Genomic DNA, 23,114 nt, shown 5'->3' on the forward strand with positions numbered 1-23,114 from the left:
CCAAATTGCATTTCTGAAAAATTTTGCTTATACTCAGACCAAAAGCATATGGGTGTCTGTTTTCCCAAATCCTTATCAGCGTTAGATAATATGAAACTTTTTAATCTTTGCTCATCTGAAGGTGAAAATGGTATCTCCTTACTTTAATACACATTTTCTTAACTGAATGTCAAGTTAGTTATAAAGACTTACTCTAGTTCCTTCTGGGGGCAAAAGGAGGGTACTGTGGATTATGGGGAAAAAAACACGATTGGGAACCCAAGAAAATCTGAAAAACCAAATCTGGGTGCAACAGGAACTAAAGCAGTTTCTGGGCCCACTGCTCTCTCCAGTGGCTCTGGGTTAGGGCTTCTCTTCTTTCTGAAAAGCTTTTCTGCTCTCCTTTCTCATCCAGTAGGCTTTTTATGCTTACCTGTCTTGCACACACCCCATACTGGCTGCTCCAATAGAATTTATATGCCTCTCCTTCAAGCTTCAGCACCAATCAATTGTTACTATTTCTTTGTTTTCCCTACTGAAAATCTTTTGAGAGGGAATCATATTGGTCTCAGCTTTTGGCCAGCTTATGAATTGGCTGGCTGCTTTTGGGTGGCATCTCCTTTTGGTCTGGTCAGCTATGGTTGGACATGGGGAATGGAGTACAGAATCCTGATAGAAAACAGCTTAGGGGTATACTGCATTGCTACTACCAAATATGGATGGGAATTCCCTCATGTGGGTGGGCTTGTATCCTCATATATCTTTGGTGTAATTGTAGAATAATTGTAGGTATAAGACTACATAGTTTTTTATGATACTTAAGAGAAAGATTTACCTTCTGCTAGAAGTGCATGACAGTGCCCATCTTCTCACACCTTTAACATAGGTAATTGTTTTAAGCAATCTTTGGCAATTTGATGAGTCAAAAATGATAGTCTTTTTTTTTCATTTTATAAAATTATGATTAACTTCTTACATAGAGAAGTGAACTCTCAATTCAGTGTCCCTCATCATGGCTGATACAAAGGAAGTAACAAAATGTGCTGTGTTAAGTCTTAGGTCAGATTTCTGAGTTTTGAGATCCAGACCGCCTACCTTTGTTTGGTACTCAATTTATACTCTCGGGTTAGAGAATTTCCTTTTTCTGACTCTGTGATAATATATATATTTTTAATGTAAGTTGTGCTTTAGGCCAGGGTGAATAGATAAAGCTTGAAATCCATTTCCTTTATGAGGAGTTTTCCTCAATTCTTGTCCCTGTAAACAAATAGAGGTAACTCTTTCTTCTTCTGCCTTCCTTTAGCACTTTTTCGCTTTCTCTGTGGTACTTATTTCTTTATACATTTTATTAATTTGCATATCTTATCTTTCCTGTAAGATCAATTAGATTATTATTTTTTCAAACTGCAGGTGGGCTATAAAGTCAATTTAGTTAATTATGATTAGTATTTTAAAATTAGAATAAAAATATCAATGTATCACATCTTGTATTTCATAAAGCTTTTGTTTTTGTTTATATGTATATATATGTGTATCTACCGGTCAAATATAAAATATAGTCCTTAAATTTGAAAAACACTATTGTAGATTATGCTTTTGAAAATAGTGTGTGTTTTCTAATTTTTCTGTACCTCTCTGCTTAGAATGATGCTATATTGTACAATATATAATTCCATTTTTTCTTATATATACTGTAATATGGACATTACTTAATTCCAAGGGCTTTGTGAGACTGGATAACCATCTGAGCACTAAGTATTATATCTTTGGTTTGCATTTTTTCAAAGACAAATTTAACACATATGTGACCCTGAAAGTGCAAAATGTGAAGAGCACAACTGTAGCAGTCCGTGGCGATCAACCTTCCTGGGAACAAGATTTTATGTTGTAAGTACTTTGCAGCAGCAGCAGCATGCCTACAACATTTGACAATATTTCCAAGGTAATCACATTGGATTAAACAAGTAGAGGCTGAAGATTTTGTGTATATCTAAGATTTATAAAATACGTTAAATATTTAAAAACACATTTTAATAGCATGTTAAATATTCTTTTTGAAAACTAGAGAAAGGAACAAATGAGGTGTGTGGTAGGTAAAGTACATCTGCAGTTTTGTTGTCTCCCGATTTGTAATCTATTTTCAGAGGCGAATTATGAATTCGAGTAAACGCTCAGTTTACATGGGTGAAAACACTACCTAGTCAGATTTTCCTAGTGGTCAGAATTAGGTATAGTATAACATACTGAGCATGATATTAAACCTAACTTAATCTTTCTTTGATTCTCAGAAGGCTTCTTGAAGGAATGTGGTTATGCATGTGAGGACTGTGTTTGTGTTTCCAAGTCACCTGCTTTCGAAGATGAGGATGTCTGTGCTTATAATCCTTTTACTTTACGGAGTAAAATTCTACCTTCATCTAATTAATAAAAATGAGTAAATATTAGTAGAATTGCTTGCATATGACACAAAGTTTAGTATATTATGATTGTAAGCTCTGGCTTTAAAAACTTGCTATTTCCTTTTTTCCTCTTAAATTTCAGCAATTTTTTTTCTGCTCTAGGAAAGGGAACAAAAATGTACAATATCATTTTGAAGGGCTGACCAAATCACTTAGCTTCTCTGAGTGTCAGTTTCCTTATCTGTAAAGGTCTACTCTTGCTTACAAGGTTATGCTTATTTTTTGGGAAGGTGGGCACAAGGGGGTCAACCAAGAAAATGTATTAAAATTGCAGTGAAATTTGTGATTGAAGTGAAATTGCTTTGCGAGTTTTATAGTCCATCTCAGATATAGGATAACTCTTTTTATGGGGAAACATTCCAATCCTCTGGGCTTTTAATATATTGCTTTTTATAGTACCATTTAGGAAACTTTATTATAATAGTTAAAGGTTAAGATTATGAGGGTTTGGGCTAAGACACTAACAGAAGGATAGATAGAAAAGGATGGATAGAAGATGTTAAGGAGGTAGAACCAAGACTTGTCTTGGATGATTGGGTGAGTGGTGAGCTACTCATTAGGATAGGAGACAATAATATATCAGTTATGAACAAGTTTATATTTGAAGTTCTTATAGGACAGGTAAGAAGAAAGTTACAGAAGATAAGTTAGAAACTTGAACCTGGTACTCATGGAAGCCGGGGTTGGAGAAATATTTTGGTCAGTTGAAGCCATAGGCATAGATGAGAAAGCTTAGGGAGAGTGTGTTGGGTGAGAAAAGGGCCTGGGGTTGAGCCTGGAGAGCACCAGCATTTGAAGAGGGGATAAAGAGGACTAGGAAGGAGTGAACAGAGAGCAAGAAGGAGAAACGAGATAGTAGTGTCCTGGAAGCTGAAGAACTGGGGCTTCAAGAAGAGGCTAGTGGTGTCAGATTTCTCACTGGTTGCCCCTCTCTCAAGATTATGAACCTCATTTATTCCTATCTGTTATATTGACATCAGAGTGAGACCATTTGTTTTTTCTTCACTCGTGTAAAGTCAGCTATGAACAGTTTTTTCAAGTCTCTTCCCTGTTAGCCATACCACAGTTCTGGCTGTGGTATATAAACTTAGCAATCCTGCTTTCTTTTGACTTCCAGTTGGCTGTAATAATCACTCGCTGTTATAACTGTTCCCAGCATGTGAAACATATCAATCTTCTGCAGTCTCTCATCAGCATAGTAGCTTTATTCTTACTTGTTTATTTTCCAGTTTCCCATAGCACTTACTCTTTCAACCCTACTGTGATATGTGTGACTTTTCTTCTGTCTCCCACCTTGAGATGCTGTGTGAATTTTGTCCTCTCTCCTTCTGCACACAGGTTTTATTAGCTACATTATCCACCTTACTGCTCCTATTCCTTATTCCTCCTATCCTGCTCTTCTGTCACTGGTAACTCCATTGCTGGTCACTTGTTCCCCTTTCTCCTTTTTTTTTCTCCCTATTGTATTATGTGGTAGTATCTAATATTCATTTTGGTACTTCTCATTTATCTTTAGTATTTCTTTGTCCTATTTCCAGGACTAGATTGTTCATTTCTTAGGGGCAAGGAGGGCATCTTCACTTACTGTGAATTTGCCTCGTTCAGAATCTTGTATACATGTGTGCACATATACTGTTGATTGAGTTAACAGAACAGGAACTTCCCCAGAGCTCTGGGGATGAGGCATAAACAGAGCTCTCTGACTTCTCTTAGTTGGGCCATTTGAGCAGATGTAGATAAGAGATTTCTCACAGAAAATATCCTCATTGTTTGGGCTTTATTCCCCAGAGTTCCCTGAAGAACAGATTTTCTTCTTTATCTGTCCAAGTCAAGCTGTAAAGAAAGACCTCTGGCTGTTTCTTTTAGCTATTGGCTTGAGACGCTATTTAGGACTTGCTTTGGGAATATTGTGTACGTATCCCCAAGCAATTTTTCTTTTCCAGATTCAAAAGATTTGGGGTTGTTACATATATTTTCCCAAGGCTAATCAGTTAATTAGGCTGAATGAAACTGTGGACCAAAAGCTCAGTTTCCCCCCTGTGAATGCCCTAACATAGTGGCTGGGTTTGGTCACCTACTTTTTGGTTTTGAACAGCTCTCCAGATAGCTTGGAAGTTTTTAGAGATGGGAGCTAGGTCCTATATTGTGTGTCTTCCCCAATGTACCAAGCCATATGAATTGTACATGTCAGTGAACATAAATGAAAAAAATGAACTCAGTACTTTTCTGTTCTGCTGTATTTATGTAAAAGGGGCAAATTTGCTTTACTTCACTTGTTTTCAACACACTTGATATGAATTTTATGGCTATAAGGCCACATCCCAAACTAGTGAATCTGAGAACATGTATCTTAATAGTACAACAGGGAAGCCAAGCTATCTCTAAAGCACACACTTGAAACTTCTACATGTGATGAATAGCTGTTGTTTTCCTGAGAATACCTTTCTGCTTTTCCTGCTGGAATTGGCCTTTTCTCATCTTTCTTGCATTTCCCCTCAAATAACCTTGTGTTTCCATAAGAGCTTTCTGGAGAATGTTTTTAGCATTAACATAAGCATTTGCTTGTTTCACCTTAAGTCCATAATTATTTTTGAGTTAGCCCTTCCAAGCTGATATTCTTCCATGTATGACACTGCTTTTGCTTAGTGGTCACCTGGCTCCCTGGAATAATTTCTTTTTAAATAATTTTTCCTAGTTATTATTACAGGAAAATCATTGTGTTTATCATTATCCTGTGATCATTTTGTTTATCAGTGACAGTACCTGCTTTAACTGATAATGAACTAGCACACTCCAGTATCCCTCACCTGCCTCTGACCACAAGTTCCCATCAAACTTAGATCTTCTCATGGGCCCTTTTACTTTTGCTTGGATTCCCTTTCATATTTGTCATAAAGAAGCCTTGCTTTCTCCTCATAGTTCCCTGTATCCAGAGGTATAAGTTGCAGGCAGTGCTAGTATTACAATAAAACATATAAAACTGTTGCTTAAGTTTGGAGATTGTAGGCAGACATTCCTGGCAGTAATGCCCTCATTGCTTGGCTTCATTGTTCTTGTGAAACTGTATTAGTCTAACAATGATTGTAGCTCCAAAGGAGAGGGGACAGACTGACAGAGGCATTTTTCTGTGCATACCCTACATAGGTTTCTGGGAACCTAAAGAGTGGTTGCAGGATTAGGGACATTTTGATTTTTCCCTGGTGACAGGATCCTGATCAGGACATACTCAAGGTTTAGCAAAACAGGAGATGTAGATGTTTCTTTCATATTACCTGGTTTTCTAAAAAAGGGCTTTCTTCTTTCCTTCAGTGAGATTAGTCGTCTGGACCTGGGTCTAAGTGTGGAAGTATGGAACAAAGGACTGATCTGGGACACCATGGTGGGGACTGTGTGGATTGCACTGAAGACAATTCGTCAGTCAGATGAGGTCAGTCAGTGCATTGCCCATTTGGAGGTAGGGTTCTAGCCCTTGCTTCTCTGCATCCTAGCTCCATTCAGCTAATGTTCATCCATATATCTCAGATTTCTCTGCCCCCTTCCTAATTAGAGGACATAAAACCAGCTTACTCCTAATGTCACCGAGAGGTTCAGGGGATTTTATCTAAGGCCTTCCCTCTGCCCTGTGAATGAACTCAGAGGTGCCAGAGTACCTATTTAGCCTTATCAGGTAGACAGCCCCTTCTGAGTACTCTGTGTGTGTGTGGTGGTGGTGGGGTGGGTGGGATCAGCAGGGTGAAGGAGGGGAGTGCGAGGGAGGGGGGGAGAGAGGGGTGGGGGGAGAGGGAGAGAGAGAGAGAGAGAGAGAGAGAGAGAGAGAGTGAGAGTGTGTGTGTGTGTGTGTGTGTGTGTGTGTGTGTGTGTGTGTGTGTGTGAGAGAGAGAGAGAGAGAGAGAGAGAGAGAGAGAGAGAGAGAGAGAGAGATCGATCTAGGATACCTGTGGCTTCTGCATTCCCTCTAAGACACTGTTCTGAGAGGAGTCCCATTAAACTTCCTCAGCCAGCTCTTTGAGTCACCTATCCCAGGGACCTGATTTCAGTCTTCCTTCTTCCACATATAACCCTAACAGAGTTTAAGGAACTACAGGCTTGGCAATTGGTAATCACACTTGTCTTAATACACTATTTTCAAGACTGAATTTCCACTCCACTTTACCAGATTAGAACATAAGTCAGCATAATTTCCCTGTGACACTCACTTTGAATATTTTCACTGTGGTCCCAGTTCAGGTCAATTTAACTAGCCATGTTACTAGCTCTTTAGTGATTAGAAATAGTGACACATTAAGTGACATAGTCATTAAGTATTGTACAGATTAAATATTGATCCATGGAGATGCTTTGTTTTTGAGTTTAGCACTCTGGAAATTCTATCCTCTGTGGGCTGGCAGAAAGCTGAGCACAGTGAAAGCTGCTCTCCCACCGAAGAGGGAGAACAGAAGCCACATACAGCAGAGGCAGGTGGTGACTCTGATGTGTTTGCCGCATTAGGATATGTGAGTGGCCCTCAGAAGCTCTCTGACAAGGAAAATGAGAGAAAAAGACCTGGCCCTTTAACCAAGAGGGGAGTCATGAAAGAGTGAAGTTTAATCTTAGATCTCTTTTCTAGGAAGGGCCTGGGGAATGGTCCACGTTGGAGGCAGAGACATTAATGAAAGATGATGAGATCTGTGGAACTAAAAACCCAACTCCCCATAAAATTTTGCTGGATGCAAGATTTGAGTTGCCTTTTGGTGAGTCTGATTAGATTTTAAAAAACATTTAATACTTTTTACCACATTGTTTGAAATTGTTTGTTAGTTGTTGTCTTACTGTGTCTTTTGTCAGCCATATCCTTTCAGGGCATTCTGTCTTCCACTCCATTCCCTGTAACACCTAGCTCAGGAATGTGCAAAGTAGACTCTAGAATGGTGCTCATTAAAGAATCCACACTGAAAGCATTCTTTTCAAGTCATTTAGTTTCTTATAACTATTTATTATAATAAAATACCTGCTTGTCAGAGAATATCAATGATTTATTCTTTTGATAATATTTTAACATTTATTGCCTTGAAGTGAATATATACCTTGTGATTTGTTAATTTAAGCATTGAAGTAGCACTAATAAATAGAATAGTAATTTACAAAGTAATTTTAAAAATCACACAAAAAGGGCTTCCCTGGTGGCTCAGTGGTTAAGAATCCACTTGCCAACGCAGGGGACAGGGTTCTAGCCCTGGTCCGGGAAGATCCCACGTGCTGTGGAGCAACTAAGCCTGTGCGCTGAAACTACTGAGCCTGTGCTCTAGAGCGTGCCAGCCACAACTACTGAGCCTGCGCCTAGAGCCTGTACTCCGCAACAAGAGAAGCCACTGCAATGAGTAGCCCATGCACCACAACGAAGAGTAGCCCCGGCTCAACACAACTAGAGAAAGCCGACGCAGCAATGAAGACCCAACACAGCCAAAAAAAAGGAAAAAGAAAAAAATCACACAAAAATACATGTTCCTTATAAAAATTCAAATAGCATGGAAATGTACATGGATAAAAAGTTAAGTTTCTCTTCCTCCTTCTTTTGACCTCCTTTGCATTCCCCAGAAATAAGCCACTGTTAACTTTCTTGTGTCTTGGTTTAGGCACAAGAAATTTCTTCTCCAGAAATTTATTTTGACAAAATTTGGGTCATACTCTATGTACTATATATGGTGATAGTATTGTATAAACTAAAGCATATTATCTTGGACATCATTTCATGTTATACTTTAAGATCTATCTTGCTGATCTCAACAGCTGCTTTATGTCATAAGTTATCTAACCAATCCTTTTTTTTTTTTGCAATCCTTTATTGATTGACATGTAGGTTGTTTCCAGTTTTTTTTGATATACCACTGTAATGAACAGCTTTATCTATGCCCATTTATGAATCTAGGATAAATTGCTTAAAGTAGAATTTAAGGAATAGGTCAAATCTACAAACAAGAAATAATGGAAAGGGTGTGGAGAAAAGGGAACCTTCCTACGCTGTTGATGGGAAAGAAGATTGGTACAGCCACTATGGAGAACAGTATGGAGGTTCCTTAAAAAACTAAAAATAGAACTACCCTATGACCCACCAATCCCACTACTGGTCATATACCCAGAGAAAACCATAATTCAAACAACACATGCACCCCAATGTTCATTGCAGCACTACTTACAATAGCCAGGACATGGAAGCAACCTAAATGTCCATCAATAGAGGAATGGATAAACAAGATGTGGTACATGTATACAATGGAATATTACTCAGCCATAAAAATGAACGAAATTGGGTCATTTGTAGAGATGTGGATGGACCTATAGAGAGTGTCATACGGAGTGAAGTAAGTCAGAAAGAAAGAGAAAAACAAATATCGTATATTAATGCATATATGTGTAATCTAGAAAAATGGTATAGATGATCTTATTTGCAAAGCAGAAATAGAGACACAGACGTAGAGAACAAACAGTATGGATACCAAGGTGGAAAGCAGGGCAGGTGGAAGGAATTGGGAGATTGGGATTGACATATATACACTACTGATACTATGTATAAGAGATAACTAATGAGAACATACTGCGTAAAGCACAGGCAAGTCTACTCTGGGGACCTAAAAGGAAGGAAATCCAAAAAAGAGGGGATATATGTATATGTATAGCTGATTCATTTTGCTGTATAGTAGAAACTAACGCAACATTGTAAACCAACTATACTCCAATAAAAATTAATTAAATAAAGAATAGGTCACAAGGTATGTGTATCGTTACTCTTCCTAGTACTGCCAAGTTGCTTGTGTTAAAAAAAAAAAAAGATTGTACCAGTTTATATTTCTGCCAACTATGTCTCAGGTGTCTCTTTTCTGCATATCTTTGCCAACATTTTGTAATTTCCCAATTTTTTTTTTTTTTTTTTTTTGCGGTATGCGGGCCTCTCACTGTTGTGGCCTCTCCCGTTGTGGAGGACAGGCTCCAGACGCGCAGGCTCAGCGGCCATGGCTTACGGGCCCAGCCGCTCCGCGGCATGTGGGATCCTCCCAGACCGGGGCACGAACCCGTGTCCCCTGCATCGGCAGGCGGACTCTCAACCACTGTGCTACCAGGGAAGCCCCTGTAATTTCCCAATTTTTAAATGTTGGTATCTTGTTTAATTTAACTTTATTCAGTTTTAATTTTGACTGTTTACTGATATTCATGTATACTAGTGTTGTTGCTGCTGTCTTATGATTTCAGTCTATTTATATCTTGTACCTTATGGTGATTTGAGCAAAAATGGCATGATTTTCCAGTAAGCTCAGAAATAACTAAACTCAGAGCAACTATTACTTCAGAAAAATAGAAAAGAAGACTTTCTTGTGTGTCTGTAGGCCAAGTTGCAGGTGAAGAGAAAAGCAATTGGAGTTCTTGCTTGTGGCTTAGTTGCTTGTATTCTTAATGCTGTGTTCTCAGCTATACTAGTCTGGAATGGAGTTTCTGTCTTGTTGAATTGGGAGGGGGGTGGGTGGGGATGGGTCTTGGTTCAAATACAGCAGAAATTGGCTATTCTTAAAGTTGTAGTAGATTTTCTTGAATATATATTTCTTCATTTGCTGTGTGCTCTTAGGACCATTTCTAGAGACTTTAAATGGTTTTTTTTTTTTTCTGATTTGGCAAAAAAAAAAAAATAAAAAAAATTAAAAAAGAAAATCAAACGTACCCATATATTCAGCACAAAAGAGAAACACTGAGACAAAATATGGATCAGGTCAACTTTGGTGACATTTAAACAGGTACACTTTTTAGTAATCCACATGAAGGAATCAAATACAGTCCTTTCTCCTTTGTCCCTCCTATCCAAAATTTCACCTCCTTCCCCTCAAACCGCTCTTCAGCAATTGGTGGCAATATTTCAAAGTCTTATAATAAAACCTTCAAGTAATTTACTACCTAATTTGTACAGCACTCCTCAGCCATAAAATGGTTTACTTTGCACTTGTTGAAAATAAGTGAGAGAGGAGGAAGAGCTGCTCTGCTGCAGTCTATAAGTTCTGATGTAGAACAAATTCACCAAAATACATTGTTAAGTAGAAAACAGCAAGGGACAGTGAATGTGTTAGAATATGCTATTATTTGTGTTTTTAATAGGGGTTGGGGGTCTACATATATGCTTATAGATTCAAAGACTGCCCCTGGAACGATATACAAGAAAGCATTAATTGTGGTACCCTATAAGAAAGAAAGATAACTGATTTGTGAGGGAGACCTAATTTTCCCTGAGTAACTTTTTAAACCATTGTGCATGTATTACTTACCTCACCCCTCAAAATAGTTTTAAGGAGAAAAATACAGAGCTACAAGGATGTTTATTGCAGTACTATTTATAATAGTACAAACTTTGAACAATCTAAGTACCCAACAAGAGGAGTGGTTAAATATATTACAGTTTAAATTAAAAGCCCAGGCTCTGGAGCCAAATCAACTATGATTTTTAAATTTTTATTTTATTTTTCTTTTTGGCTGCGTTGAGTCTTCATTGCTGCACGCGGGCTTTCTCTACTTGCAACGAGCGGGAGCTACTCTTCCTTGCGGTGTGTGGGTTTCTCATTGCGGTGGCTTTGCTTGTTGTGAAGCACAGGCTCTAGGCGTACGGGCTTCAGTAGTTGTGGCCCATGGGGTCTAGAGTGCAGGCTCAGTAGTTGTGGCGCACAGGCTTAGTTGTTCCGCGGCATGTGGGATCTTCCCGGACCAGGGCTCGAACCCGTGTCCCCTGCACTGGCAGGTGGATTCTTAACCACTGTGCCACCAGGGATGCCCACATTTGATGTTTTTAAAAGATGTTGCATTTTTTTTGGAAGTTGTTATAGTCCATCTTAAATATATACAATGAGGGTATGTGTACCATTTTTCTTTACTCTTTTTTTATTGTGGTAAAATACATGTAACATAAAATTAACTATCTCAACCATTTAAAAGATACAATTCAGTGGTATGAATACATTCATAACGCTGTGGAACCATCACCACTATTCATATCCATAGTTCTTTTCATCTTGCAAAACTGAAACTCTATACCCATTAAACAGTAACTCCCCATTCCCCTCTGCCCCCAGCCCCTGGCAACCACCATTCTACTTTCTATCTCCAATTTTGACTACTCTAAGTACCTCATACAATTGGAATCATACAGTATTTGTTTTTTTGTGACTGGCTTATTTCACTTAGCATAATATCCTCAAGGTTCATCTATGCTGTAGCGTATGTCAAAATTTGCTCCCTTTTTAAGACTGAATGATATTCCCTAGTATGTGTATATCACATTTTGCTTATCTGTTCATTCATTGATGGGCACTTAGGTTGCTTCCACATTTTAGCTATTATGAATAATGCTGTGAACATGGGTATGCAAATATCTCTTTGAGATTCTGCTTTCAGTTCTTTTGGGTACATACCCAGAAGTGGAATTTCTGGATCATATGGTAATTCTATTTTTAATTTTTTGAAGAATCATCATACTGTTACCCATAGTAGCTGTACCATTTTACATTCCCACCAACAGTGTACGAGGGTTCCAATTTCTCCACATCCTCGCCAACACTTGTTATTTTGTTTTTTTGGGTTTTTTCCCCTGTTTTTTTGATAGTAGCCATCCCAATGGGTGTGAAGTGGTATCTCATTGTAGTTTTGACTTGTATTTCCCTAATGATTGAGCATCTTTTTATGTGCTTTTCGGCTATTTTTATATCTTCTTTGGAGAAACATCTATCAAGTCCTTTGCCCATTTTTTTTTTTAACATCTTTATTGGGGTATAATTGCTTTACAATGGTGTGTTAGTTTCTGCTTTATAACAAAGTGAATCAGTCATACATAAACATATGTTCCCATATGTCTTCCCTCTTGCGTCTCCCTCCCTCCCACCCTCCCTATCCCACCCCTCCAGGCTGTCACAAAGCACCGAGCCAATATCCCTGTGCCATGCGGCTGCTTCCCACTAGCTATCTACCTTACTACGTTTGTTAGGGTGTATATGTCCATGAGTCTCTCTCACCCTGTCACAGCTCACCCTTCCCCCTCCCCATAACCTCAAGTCCGTTCTCTAGGAGGTCTGCGTCTTTATTCCTGCCTTACCCCTAGGTTCTTCATGACATTTTTTTTTCTTAAATTCCGTATATATGTGTTAGCATACGGTATTTGTCTTTTTCTTTCTGACTTACTTCACTCTGTATGACAGACTCTAGGTCTATCCACCTCATTACAAATAGCTCAATTTCGTTTCTTTTTATGGCTGAGTAATATTCCATTGTATATATGTGCCACATCTTCTTTATCCATTCATCCGATGATGGGCACTTAGGTTGTTTCCATCTCTGGGCTATTGTAAATAGAGCTGCAATGAACATTTTGGTACATGACTCCTTTTGAATTTTGGTTTTCTCAGGGTATATGCCCAGTAGTGGGATTGCTGGGTCATATGGTAGTTCTATTTGTAGTTTTTTAAGGAACCTCCATACTGTTCTCCATAGTGGCTGAACCAATTCACATTCCCACCAGCAGTCCTTTGCCCATTTTTGAATTGGGTTTTTGTTATTGTTGAGTTTTAGGAGTTCTTTATATATTCTGGGGATTAATCCCTTATCAGATATATGATTTGCAAATATTTTCTCCTATTCTGTGGGTTACTTTTTCATTCTGTTAATACTGTCTTTTGATGCAGAAAAGTTTTTAATTTTAATGAAGTCTAATTCGTCTATTTTTTGTTGTTGTTGCCTGTGCCTTTGGTGTCCTATCCAAGAAATCACTGCTAAATCCAGGGTTGTGCAGTTTTGGCCCTATGTTTTTTTCTAAGAGTTTTCCAGTTTTGGGTCTTGCATTTAGGTTTTGATCCATTTTCTGTTAATTTTTCTATATGATGTTAAATAAGGGTCCACCTTCATTTTGTGCATTGTAGATACTCAGTTATCCTAGCACCATTTCTTTCTTTTTCTTAAATTAATTTTTATTGGAGTATAGTTGATTTACAATGTTGGGTTAGTTTCTGCTGTACAGCAAAGTGAATCAGTTATACATATACATATATTGACTCTTTTTTAGATTTTTCCCATATAGGTCATTACAGATTATTGAGTAGCGTTCCCTGTGCTATATAGTAGGTCCTTATTAGTTATCTATTTTATATATATGTGAATCCCAAGGTCGCAATTTATCCTTCCCCGCCCCATTAGTAACCATAAGTTTGTTTTCTACATCTGTGACCCTATTTCTGTTTTGTAAATAGGTTCATTTGTACCATTTGTTTTTTAGATTCCACATATAAGTGATATCATATATTTGTCTTTCTCTGTCTGACTTACTTCACTCAGTATGACAATCTCTAGGTCCATCCATTTTGCTGCAAATGGCATTATTTCATTCTTTTTTATGGCTGAGTAATATTCCATTGTATATATGTACCACATCTTCTTTATCCATTCATCTGTCGATGGACATTTAGGTTGCTTCCATGTCCTGGCTATTGTAAATAGTGCTGCAATGAACATTGGGGTGCATATATCTTTTTGAATTATGGTTTTCTCCAGGTATATGTCCAGGTGTGGGATTGCTGGATCATATGGTAGCTCTATTTTTAGTTTTTTAAGGAACCTCTATAGTGTTCACCATAGTGGCTGTACCAAGTTACTTTCCCACCAACAGTATAAGAGGGTTCCCTTTTCTCCACACCCTCTCCAGCATTTATTTTTTGTAGATTTCTTAATCATGGCCATTCTGACTGGTGTGAAGTGATACCTCACTGTGGTTTTGATTTGCATTTCTGTAATAATTAGCGATGTTGAGCATCTTTTCATGTGCCTCTTGGCCATCTGTATGTCTTCTTTGGAGAAATGTCTGTTTAGATCTTCTGCCCATTTTTTGATTGGGCTGTTTGTTTTTTGATATTGAGCTGCATGAGCTGTTGGTGTATTTTGAAGATTGATCCCTTTTTGTTCACTTTGTTTGCAAATATTTTCTCCCATTCTATGGGTTGTCTTTTCATTTTGTTTATGGTTTCCTTTGCTGTGAGAGCTTTTAAGTTTCATTAGTTCCCTTTTGTTTATTTTTGTTTTTATTTTCATTATTCTAGGAGGTGGATCAAAAAAGATCTTGCTGTGATTTACATCAGAGTGTTCTGCCTATGTATTCTTTCTTTTTTTAAAAAAATTTATTTTTTTTTAAAATAAGATTTTATTTATTTTTGAATTTTTAATTGAGGTATAGTTGATCCACTATGTTGTGTCAGTTTCAGGTGTATAGCAAAGTGATCCAGTTAAAATACATAGACATCTGTTTTTTTTCAGATTCTTTTCCCTCATAGGTTACCACAAAATATATAGTTCCCTGTGCTGTACAGCAGGTCCCCGTTTTCTGTCCATTTTATATTTAGTAGTGCCAGCACCATTTCTCTTTTTTTTTAAAGTAAATTTATTTATTTATTTATTTATTTTTGGCTGCATTGGGTCTTCGTTGCTGTGCACGGGCCTTCTCTAGTTGTGGCGAGTGGGGGCTACTCCTTGTTGTGGTGCACGGGCTTCTTGTTGCGGTGGCTTTTCTTGTTGCAGAGCACGGGCTCTAGGCGCATGGGCTTCAGTAGTTGTGGCACATGGGCTCAGTAGTTGTGGCTCACAGGCTGTAGAGTGCAGGCTCAGTAGTTGTGGCAACGGGCTTAGTTGCTCCGCGGCATGTGGGATCTTCCCGGACCAGGGCTTGAACCAGTGTCGCCTGCATTGGCAGGCAGATTCTTAACCACTGCGTCACCAGGGAAGTCCCAGCACCATTTCTTGAAAGGATGCTTTTCCCCATTGAATGTTCTTGGTACCCTTGAAAAAAATCATTTGATCATATATGTAAGGGCTTATTTCTGGGCTCTTTATTCTCTTTTATTGGTCTATATGTCTGTCTTTATTGTCAGTAGCATACCGTTTTGATTTACTATAGCTTTTTAAAAAAATTTATTTATTTATTTTTGGCTGCTTTGGTTCTTCATTGCTGTGCATGGCTTTCTCTAGTTGTGGCAAGCAGTGGCTTTTCTTCGGTGCAGTGTGCGGGCTTCTCATTTCTGTGGCCTCTATTGTTGCGGAGCACGGGCTCTAGGCATGTGGGCTTCAGTAGTTGTGACACATGGGCTCAGTAGTTGTGGCTTGCGGGCTCTAGAGCTCAGGCTCAGTAGTAGTGGCGCATGGGCTTAGTTGCTCTGTGGCATGTGGGATCTTCCTGGGCCAGGGCTCGAACCCGTGTCCCCTGCATTGGCAGGCAGATTCTTAACCACTGCGCCACCAGGGAAGTCCTACTATAGCTTTTTAATAGGTTTTGAAATAAGGAAGTATGAGTCCTCTAGCTTTGTTCTTCCTTTTCAAGAATATTTTGGGTATTTGGGGTCTGTTGAGATTCCATATGGATGGGGTTTTATATTTCTGTAAAAAAAATATTGGGATTTTAATAGCGACTGTGTTGAATCTTTCAATCATTTTAGGAGGTATTGACATCTTAACAATATTGTCTTCTCATTCATTGGGAATAATAATATATTATTTTGGTTTTTGTGAAGATTCAAGATAATGTTCATGGCAAGAACCAAGCCATCAGTAAAATTAGTCCATCACCACCACCCTTCTAACTTAGATTGTATGATTGAATAAAGTATTATCAACCTATGATTAAATTATTAGCCTGGTAATGTGGTTTCTTCTTTTTTGTGATAGATATCCCAGAGGAGGAAGCCAGATATTGGACCTACAAATTGGAGCAAATCAATGCCTTGGGAACTGACAATGAGGTAGGAACTGTTTTTTACAATGTAAAGAGTGTCTTTATAGGACGCTTTAAGGGAGTGACTCAGGAACATGTTGAAGAATGAAAGAATTTAAACTGCATTAGCGAAAAAAGGTAGCTAGAAGATTGCCTATTATTAGAAAGATCTGTCTGCTTTTTCTTTTCTTCCCATTGTCCCCCAGAAGTGGCTGAATTGGCCCTAGTCTGGCTCTAGACTGTTGGGGAGCAAGCTTATACTAGGGAATCTGTCCTCTTGTTACACAGATGAGCAGAAGCCTTTTTTTCCTGCTTGTTCCCAGATTTTTGGATATGTATCCTTATTATGTGCTCTTTTTAGGAATGTTTAGACTATTGTATTGCTTAGTCCTGCTGTCCTAACTTATTTCCAGAGATGAGTTTTGTGCACAGAATAGAACACAATCAGCTCAACCTGGGCCAGCAAGAATGGGGAGTGTTTTTGTTGGTGGTGGTGGAGGGAAAAGATAAGTTTTTTTACTTTAGGGCATGTTGGGCTATTAGAAAATTTGTCTGGTAAGCAACCTGTTAGGAAACATCTGGTAAGCAACCTAATGTGAGAATCTGAAGCTCAGGGTATGATGAGGTCGGGTATAGAGTTTGGATTTATCAAGATATTTGTAGCAATTGGAGTCATAGGAATAGAAGAGCTCACTCAGGTAAAGTATGTAGAAAGAGTATTGAAGAACAGGGACAAAACCTTGGGAAACATCAAAGGTAGAATCCTGAGAAACAAAAGAGACTGAGAAAGAGCTGCCTGAAAGAGAGAGTAGGCGAACCAGAAAAAGGTTTATGGAACAAAGGAAAAAAAAAGTTTTGAGGCAGAAATTCTTGACAGTGTGAAATATTACCGAGAGCAAAGAAGATGAGTAATGAAGTGGAGCCATTGGATTTGTCAATTAATGGTCAATATCCATAGGTTAGTACAGGAAGCCAAAATGCAGTGATTTGATGTGTGTGTTAGTTTCCCAGGGCTGCCAAAGCAAAGTACCACATACTGTTGGCTTACAGCAACAGAAATTTATTCTCTCACAGTTCTGGTGGCTAAAATTCTGACATCAGGTGTTGGTGGGATCAGTTCCTTCTGGAGGTTTTGAGGAAGAAGCTGTCCCATGCCTTTCTTCTACTTTCTGGTGCTTCCTAGCAGTCTTTGCTGTTCCTTGGCTTATAGACACATTATTTCAGTCTCTGTCTCCACTATCACATGCCTTCCTGGGTTGTGTCTGCCTGTCCTCACAGTACGTTGTCATCTCTTTTTGTGTCTGTGTTCAAATTTCCATTGATTTTTGTGGGGGCACCAGTCATTGGATTAACTTGATTACATCTGCAGCGACTCTATTTCCAGATAAGGTCACATTCATAGGTACTGGGGATTAGGATTTCACAACATTATCTTTTTTTGTTTTTTTGTAGGCAGATTATATCTTGCCTCTCTTTTAGTGATGTTAAAATTACACAGTGGATTCAACTTGGTGTCAGCCTATTTCATCCATTTTAAAGTGATCCCACAAGCCTTTTACCTAATGGTTTTAGCAGCAAATAATAATCATTATTTTATTAGGGTTGCACAATGATTATTTTCTAATTATATCATCTCTTCAGCATTTATTATCTATGATTTGTCTGCCTCATCAGCTGTTTGGTTCACTTGAAATAAAGTCCGTGCAAGAAAAACATTCTCTTTAGCAATTTTCAAAATAATGAGTGTTGCATAAGCAGCTTCTCAAGGTGACCAGTGAGTTGTTTTCTTTTTTTTAGTGGGATATTATTATCAATTTATGGATTTTGATATATTTGTGTTTCAATCCATTGCAATCTTTATTCTTTTTGATACTAAACTCGTTTCATCTTTGGTTAGTGGGAGCGTCTTCCTTTCTTTTTTCTATTTTTATCATGAAAAAATTTTAAACAAATATAAAAGTTGAAGGACTAGTAAAATGAAACCTGTACACTTATCTCCAAGATTCAATGATTATCAAAATTTGGTCATACTTGCTGCAAAACCATTTTAAAAACACAATGTAGAATCTTATCTTTTTTTTTCTTATGGTGTGCAACAGTTCCCATCCACAGCAGCCTCTTGGGTCAAGACTGGCCTAGGGATCTACCACTTGACAGAGTGGAAATGTATCACTATTTATTACTTTTCCTACTCATGGAAAATTAGGTTTTCACTATTATAAATGCATGCTTCAGTGAACATCTCTGACCCTGTTTCTCTCTGCTTATGTATGGGAGATTCTCTGGCTATATACCTGGAAATAGAATTGCTTTGTTGTGGAATGTGCTCTGTGTAACGTTACTGGATGTTGCTAAGTTGTTCTCTAAAATAATTATACCAATTTATATTCCACTTTTTCTGCTGCTCTGTATCCTTACTGATACTTGTTATTGCCAGATTTAAAATTTGTGCTAATCTAATGAGTTTAGAGCTTTATCATTTAAATTTGCATTTGTCCATTTATTGGTGACATTCATTTAGTCATTTATTCACCAGATAACTTATTGAACACTGTGTACTTGGTGCTTGGTATACATCAGAAGTTAAAACAAAGACCAATGTCCTCTTGGATCAAATAGGAGGAGACAGACAATAAGCAGGAACCTAATAAATATAGTTAAGCATCAAAAGATGAGAAGTCTTCTAGGAGGAAAACCTATTCGCTCCATTCACTTTTTACACTTCTTTTGTTAGGTTTATTCCTAATCATTGTGAATGGTATATTTAAAAATTACACTTTCTAATAGGTCATTGCTATCTATATAAGGCAATGCTGCTCGATTTTTTTTTTTTTAGTATTGATCTTATTCACCAACTCTTATTAATTCTACTAGTTTAGAGATTCCTTTGGGTTTTTTAGTTTTTGCATCTTTGAATAATAAGTTTTTATCTCTTTTCAATCCTTATGTCTTATTTTTTAAGTGAAATTTTTACATATGTTTTTATTAACAGACTTAAATATTAAGCAGTTTGTAGAGAGGGCTTCCATATCACATCTTACCCGCCCCCTCCCTCTAGTTTTCCTTATTATTAGCATTTTACATTAATATGGTACATTTATTACAATTAATGAGCCAATATTGATATATTATTATTAACTAAAAGTTAATATTTTATATTTCTATTTATTTTTGTTTTATTAAATAAAAATCCTTAGTTTTTTTCAAATTTCCTTAGTTTTTATTTCATGCGTTTTTTCAGTTCCATTACCCCATAACGGACACTGGGTTACATTCAGTTGTAATATCTCCTTCGGCTTCTCTTGGCTGTAATATTTTCTCAGACTTTCCTTGTTTTTGGTGACCGCTTATTTTTAAAAATTCATTGTGTAAAACATCCTGTGTAATTTTTAATGGTGAGAGTGGGGAAGCCTTGTCTTTTTCCTGACTATAAGGGGAATGCTTCATAAATCTTGAAGTATGATATTTGCTGTAGATTTTGATAGGTACCCTTTATCAGATTAAGGAAATTCTATTTTCTTTCTGATTTTCTAAGATATTTTGTCATGAAAAAGTAAGGGATTTTATCAAGATCTTTTCTGCATTGTTTGATCACATAGTTTTTCTCCTTTAGTCTGTTTGTGTGGTGAATTGCATGAATAGATTTTCAGATATTGAACTGTCCTTTCATTTAAAGTCCTTCTGGTCATGATACATGAAAATTTATATGCCAGCATTCATGCATATACATACATATTCACACAGAAATATAAAGACTTATTTATGATAAATAAATGTCATATGATTTGGTTTGGTAATCTAGGATTTTTGCATCTGTATTCATAAATGAGATTGGCCTATAATTTTCCTTACTTTTACTACTTTTATTTTCTTGTACATAGGTATTATGGATTTTTTTCCTTAGCTCTCTTAATATTATTAATTAGGCTCTAGCTGGTCTTCAGCATTCTGCTTTGGACCTGAAAGAGATTCATTAAATACGTCTGCTGGAAATATCTACTCTCATCTATTAAGTCTGAATTCTTCTAGTTTAATGCTTAAAGTTTTATGATTTTGTCACTCTTGTGCCTGTGTACTGCCTATAAAAATCACCATTATTTATAATAGTTATTATAACCAAGTCCCTTTGTTACTTTGGAGTGGGTTGTTTAGCCTTCAAGAAGTTTTGAACTTTTTTATGATTGATAGTTTTACTAATACTATTATATTGTTTAAACTGTGCCTGATCCTTCCCCGAAGTAGTAATAGCACTGTCTACCTCTGATATTTGTATCGTAGTTTGTTTCTTGTAAAGTACTTTATATATAAAAGTATATTTATTTACAAAAAGTGTTTTGTATTTTGTATCCAACCACTTGAAATGCCCTTCACCACTAACACTCATGTGTAAACCACCATCAATTTTCATCTGGATAATTGCAATAATTAGTCTTATTTCCCCTCTGGTTGCCTATAGTTCTTCTCACACAGCAGCCAGAGTGATTTTTAAAGTATAATGAAGTCATATCCCTCTAGTGTTTAAAACTTTACATACCTTCTCAATAGACTAGAGTAAAATCTAAACTCTTTACCATGATTACAAACTCTATTCCCCCAGTGCCTGGAACAAGGCCTTGCACATAATAGGCACTCAAGAAATATCTGTTGAATGAATGACTCCTTCAGTGTTAGAGAAGCTCTGTCTTGCCCAGAATCTTACAATTTATTAATAAATGGCAGAGTCAGGATGAAAACTCATATTTGCAAGTTGCTAGACCAAGTTATGTTTTCCCAATCCTCCAATGGGCTCTGAACCAAGCCATTTTTTCTTCCAGACTCTGTGTACCTGTGTTAATTTGTTTATACCTTTTTCTTTTTGTTTTGCCTTTCCAAATCTTGTCCATCTTCAAGACTTGAACTTAATGTGGCTCCCTTTTATAGAACTTTCTTTCTATGGCTTCAGTACTCTGTTTTTAGGTGGTGATAGTGGTGGGTTGTGTTGGGGAGGTTAGAGTATAACTGGGAAGGGGACACTAGTAAATACCAGATGCTTATGTAAGTAATTTCACTTCCCACGTGACCTTGTGAGGGAAGAAGCCTCATCTTTTTAAAGATGGAGAAAACTCAAGTCTCAGAGAGATTTTCAGTTCTACCACCCAAATGGGGAAATCTGTATATTATTTGAGTTTTCTAAGTCCTCTGAACTTCTAAGGCTAAGCCTTCTACAGCTGCCTGGTAGAGCTGGAATGGTGCCCAGGTGCCCTTGGTCAGAACAGCCTTCCTGCTATCCTGCTTTAGCCTGTTGCATTGGGCCAATGCCATATCTGTTAGTCTGGCCTGTATGTCAGGATCACACAGGGAAATCAGCAGCAGGATGATCGGTTTCTGTTTGATAAGAAATTTGACTCTAGTCAAATGCTAAACCTTTTTATAGGTAGCTATAGTTTTTTTGTTGTTGTTTTGTTTTTCTCCTTCTTTACTTGGGCCTCTTACTATGTTTTTTTTTTTGTTTGTTGTTTTTGTTTATCCTTTCTGCCTCTAGTATTCTAGTCAAGAAGAAAGCCAGAGGAAACCATTGCCTACTGCTGCCGCCCAGTGTTGTAAGTGAGAAACTTGTCTTTGAATCTTCTTAATCACAACTTTCTGTCAGTTCTCTAAATGTGGCTTATTTTGAGCTGGGGAGGTTGGAGATGTGGTATGTATAAACAGGAGATATTCCAGAAATATACCTTATTCAGGCCCATACTGCCAATGGCTATCTGTCCTTTAGCTTTAAGAAGAGATCTTTTGGTTTTGTGTGGCTATAGGTAGGGCAATGGTATTCTTTTTTCTCCATTTGCCTGCTTTTACCCCTGGAGGAATGTTTTCTCCCATTCTGTCCCCATTTATCTGTTATTATCCTTTAAGGCTCAGTTTAAATGTTACCCCCTCTGGGAAATCTTCATGCTGTTTCCTCCTTCTCCACAGTCTAGCTTAGATCTTTCTCTGCTTCCATCGTATAACCTATCATATGTTATAATCTATGTATATTTCTTTGACAAGAAAGCAAAATTTTTAAAGATATAGAATCTTCCATTTGTATTCCTAGTATCTGGCTCAATACCTGATACATAGTATAGTAAGCCTCAGTAAAGTTTGATAAACGATTAACTGAGTGAGAGAACTTGTCATTTCTTCTGAGATTAACTTATCCAGACCACACATTTTACTTCTTGAAATGAGCCGTGCATTGTTGGTATATTGGTATCTTCTCAGCTTCTCTCAGAAGAGCTTGAAGAGATACTGAAGGACTGACTTGAAATCAGTTCTCTTTCACTTTTTCAACCTGTGGGGGTGGGTGTGCATATGTTGTGTTTCTTTTGTTTTGCTATAGTGTTTCTGAATCAATGCCAAACTTTTAGCAACTGCAGGTTGATAGTGGTGGTGATAGTGGTAGTAGTTATTGTAGTAATACTAGTAATAATAAGAACCACAGCAGCTAACGTATTTTGAGGTTTTATGGTATGCCAGATGCTGCTGTAAGAGCTAAAATATACTAACTTATTTAATCTTCACAACAACCCTAAGACATAGATTTTACTGTTTTCCTCATTTTTAAGATGAGGAAACTGAGATGGAGTTATTTGCCACAGATCACATAGGTAGTAAGTGGTGAAGTAAATATTCAGATATAGACAATCTGACTCTATAGCCTATGCATTGAACCACTATGTTATACTACTTCCTTCATATTGTTTCTGAAAAGGAAAACCTCCATTCATGGTTTATAAATCCATTGGTTGCCTTCCATTCTATTGGCTACTTACTTTCCTGATAAAAGTAAGACCACTGGCAGAGGTCAACACTTTTTCTTTATTTAAGGAAAACCTATTTTTCATATGACTTATTACTTTTGTTTTTGTCATTTAGGAACTAGGATTTATCAAATATTTAGGGTCATGGGAGACCAC

General features: G+C 37.4%; 1 protein-coding gene across 3 annotated transcripts in view; it reads left to right on the forward strand.

The window, feature by feature from the left end:
* The window catches only part of UNC13B (unc-13 homolog B), a 224,825-nt gene that overhangs the window by 54,829 nt on the left and 146,882 nt on the right, over positions 1 to 23,114 (forward strand). For all 3 annotated transcript variants that reach the window (XM_079927681.1, XM_079927680.1, XM_079927679.1), the window contains exons 3-7: positions 1,767 to 1,866; positions 5,748 to 5,865; positions 7,045 to 7,168; positions 16,140 to 16,213; positions 21,707 to 21,764. In XM_079927681.1, the coding sequence (XP_079783807.1) occupies positions 1,767 to 1,866; positions 5,748 to 5,865; positions 7,045 to 7,168; positions 16,140 to 16,213; positions 21,707 to 21,764 (474 nt within the window). The remainder of the gene's footprint in view (positions 1 to 1,766; positions 1,867 to 5,747; positions 5,866 to 7,044; positions 7,169 to 16,139; positions 16,214 to 21,706; positions 21,765 to 23,114) is intronic.

The sequence above is a fragment of the Stenella coeruleoalba genome (genome assembly GCF_951394435.1).
Source record: "Stenella coeruleoalba genome assembly, chromosome: 7".
Lineage (NCBI taxonomy): Eukaryota > Metazoa > Chordata > Mammalia > Artiodactyla > Delphinidae > Stenella > Stenella coeruleoalba.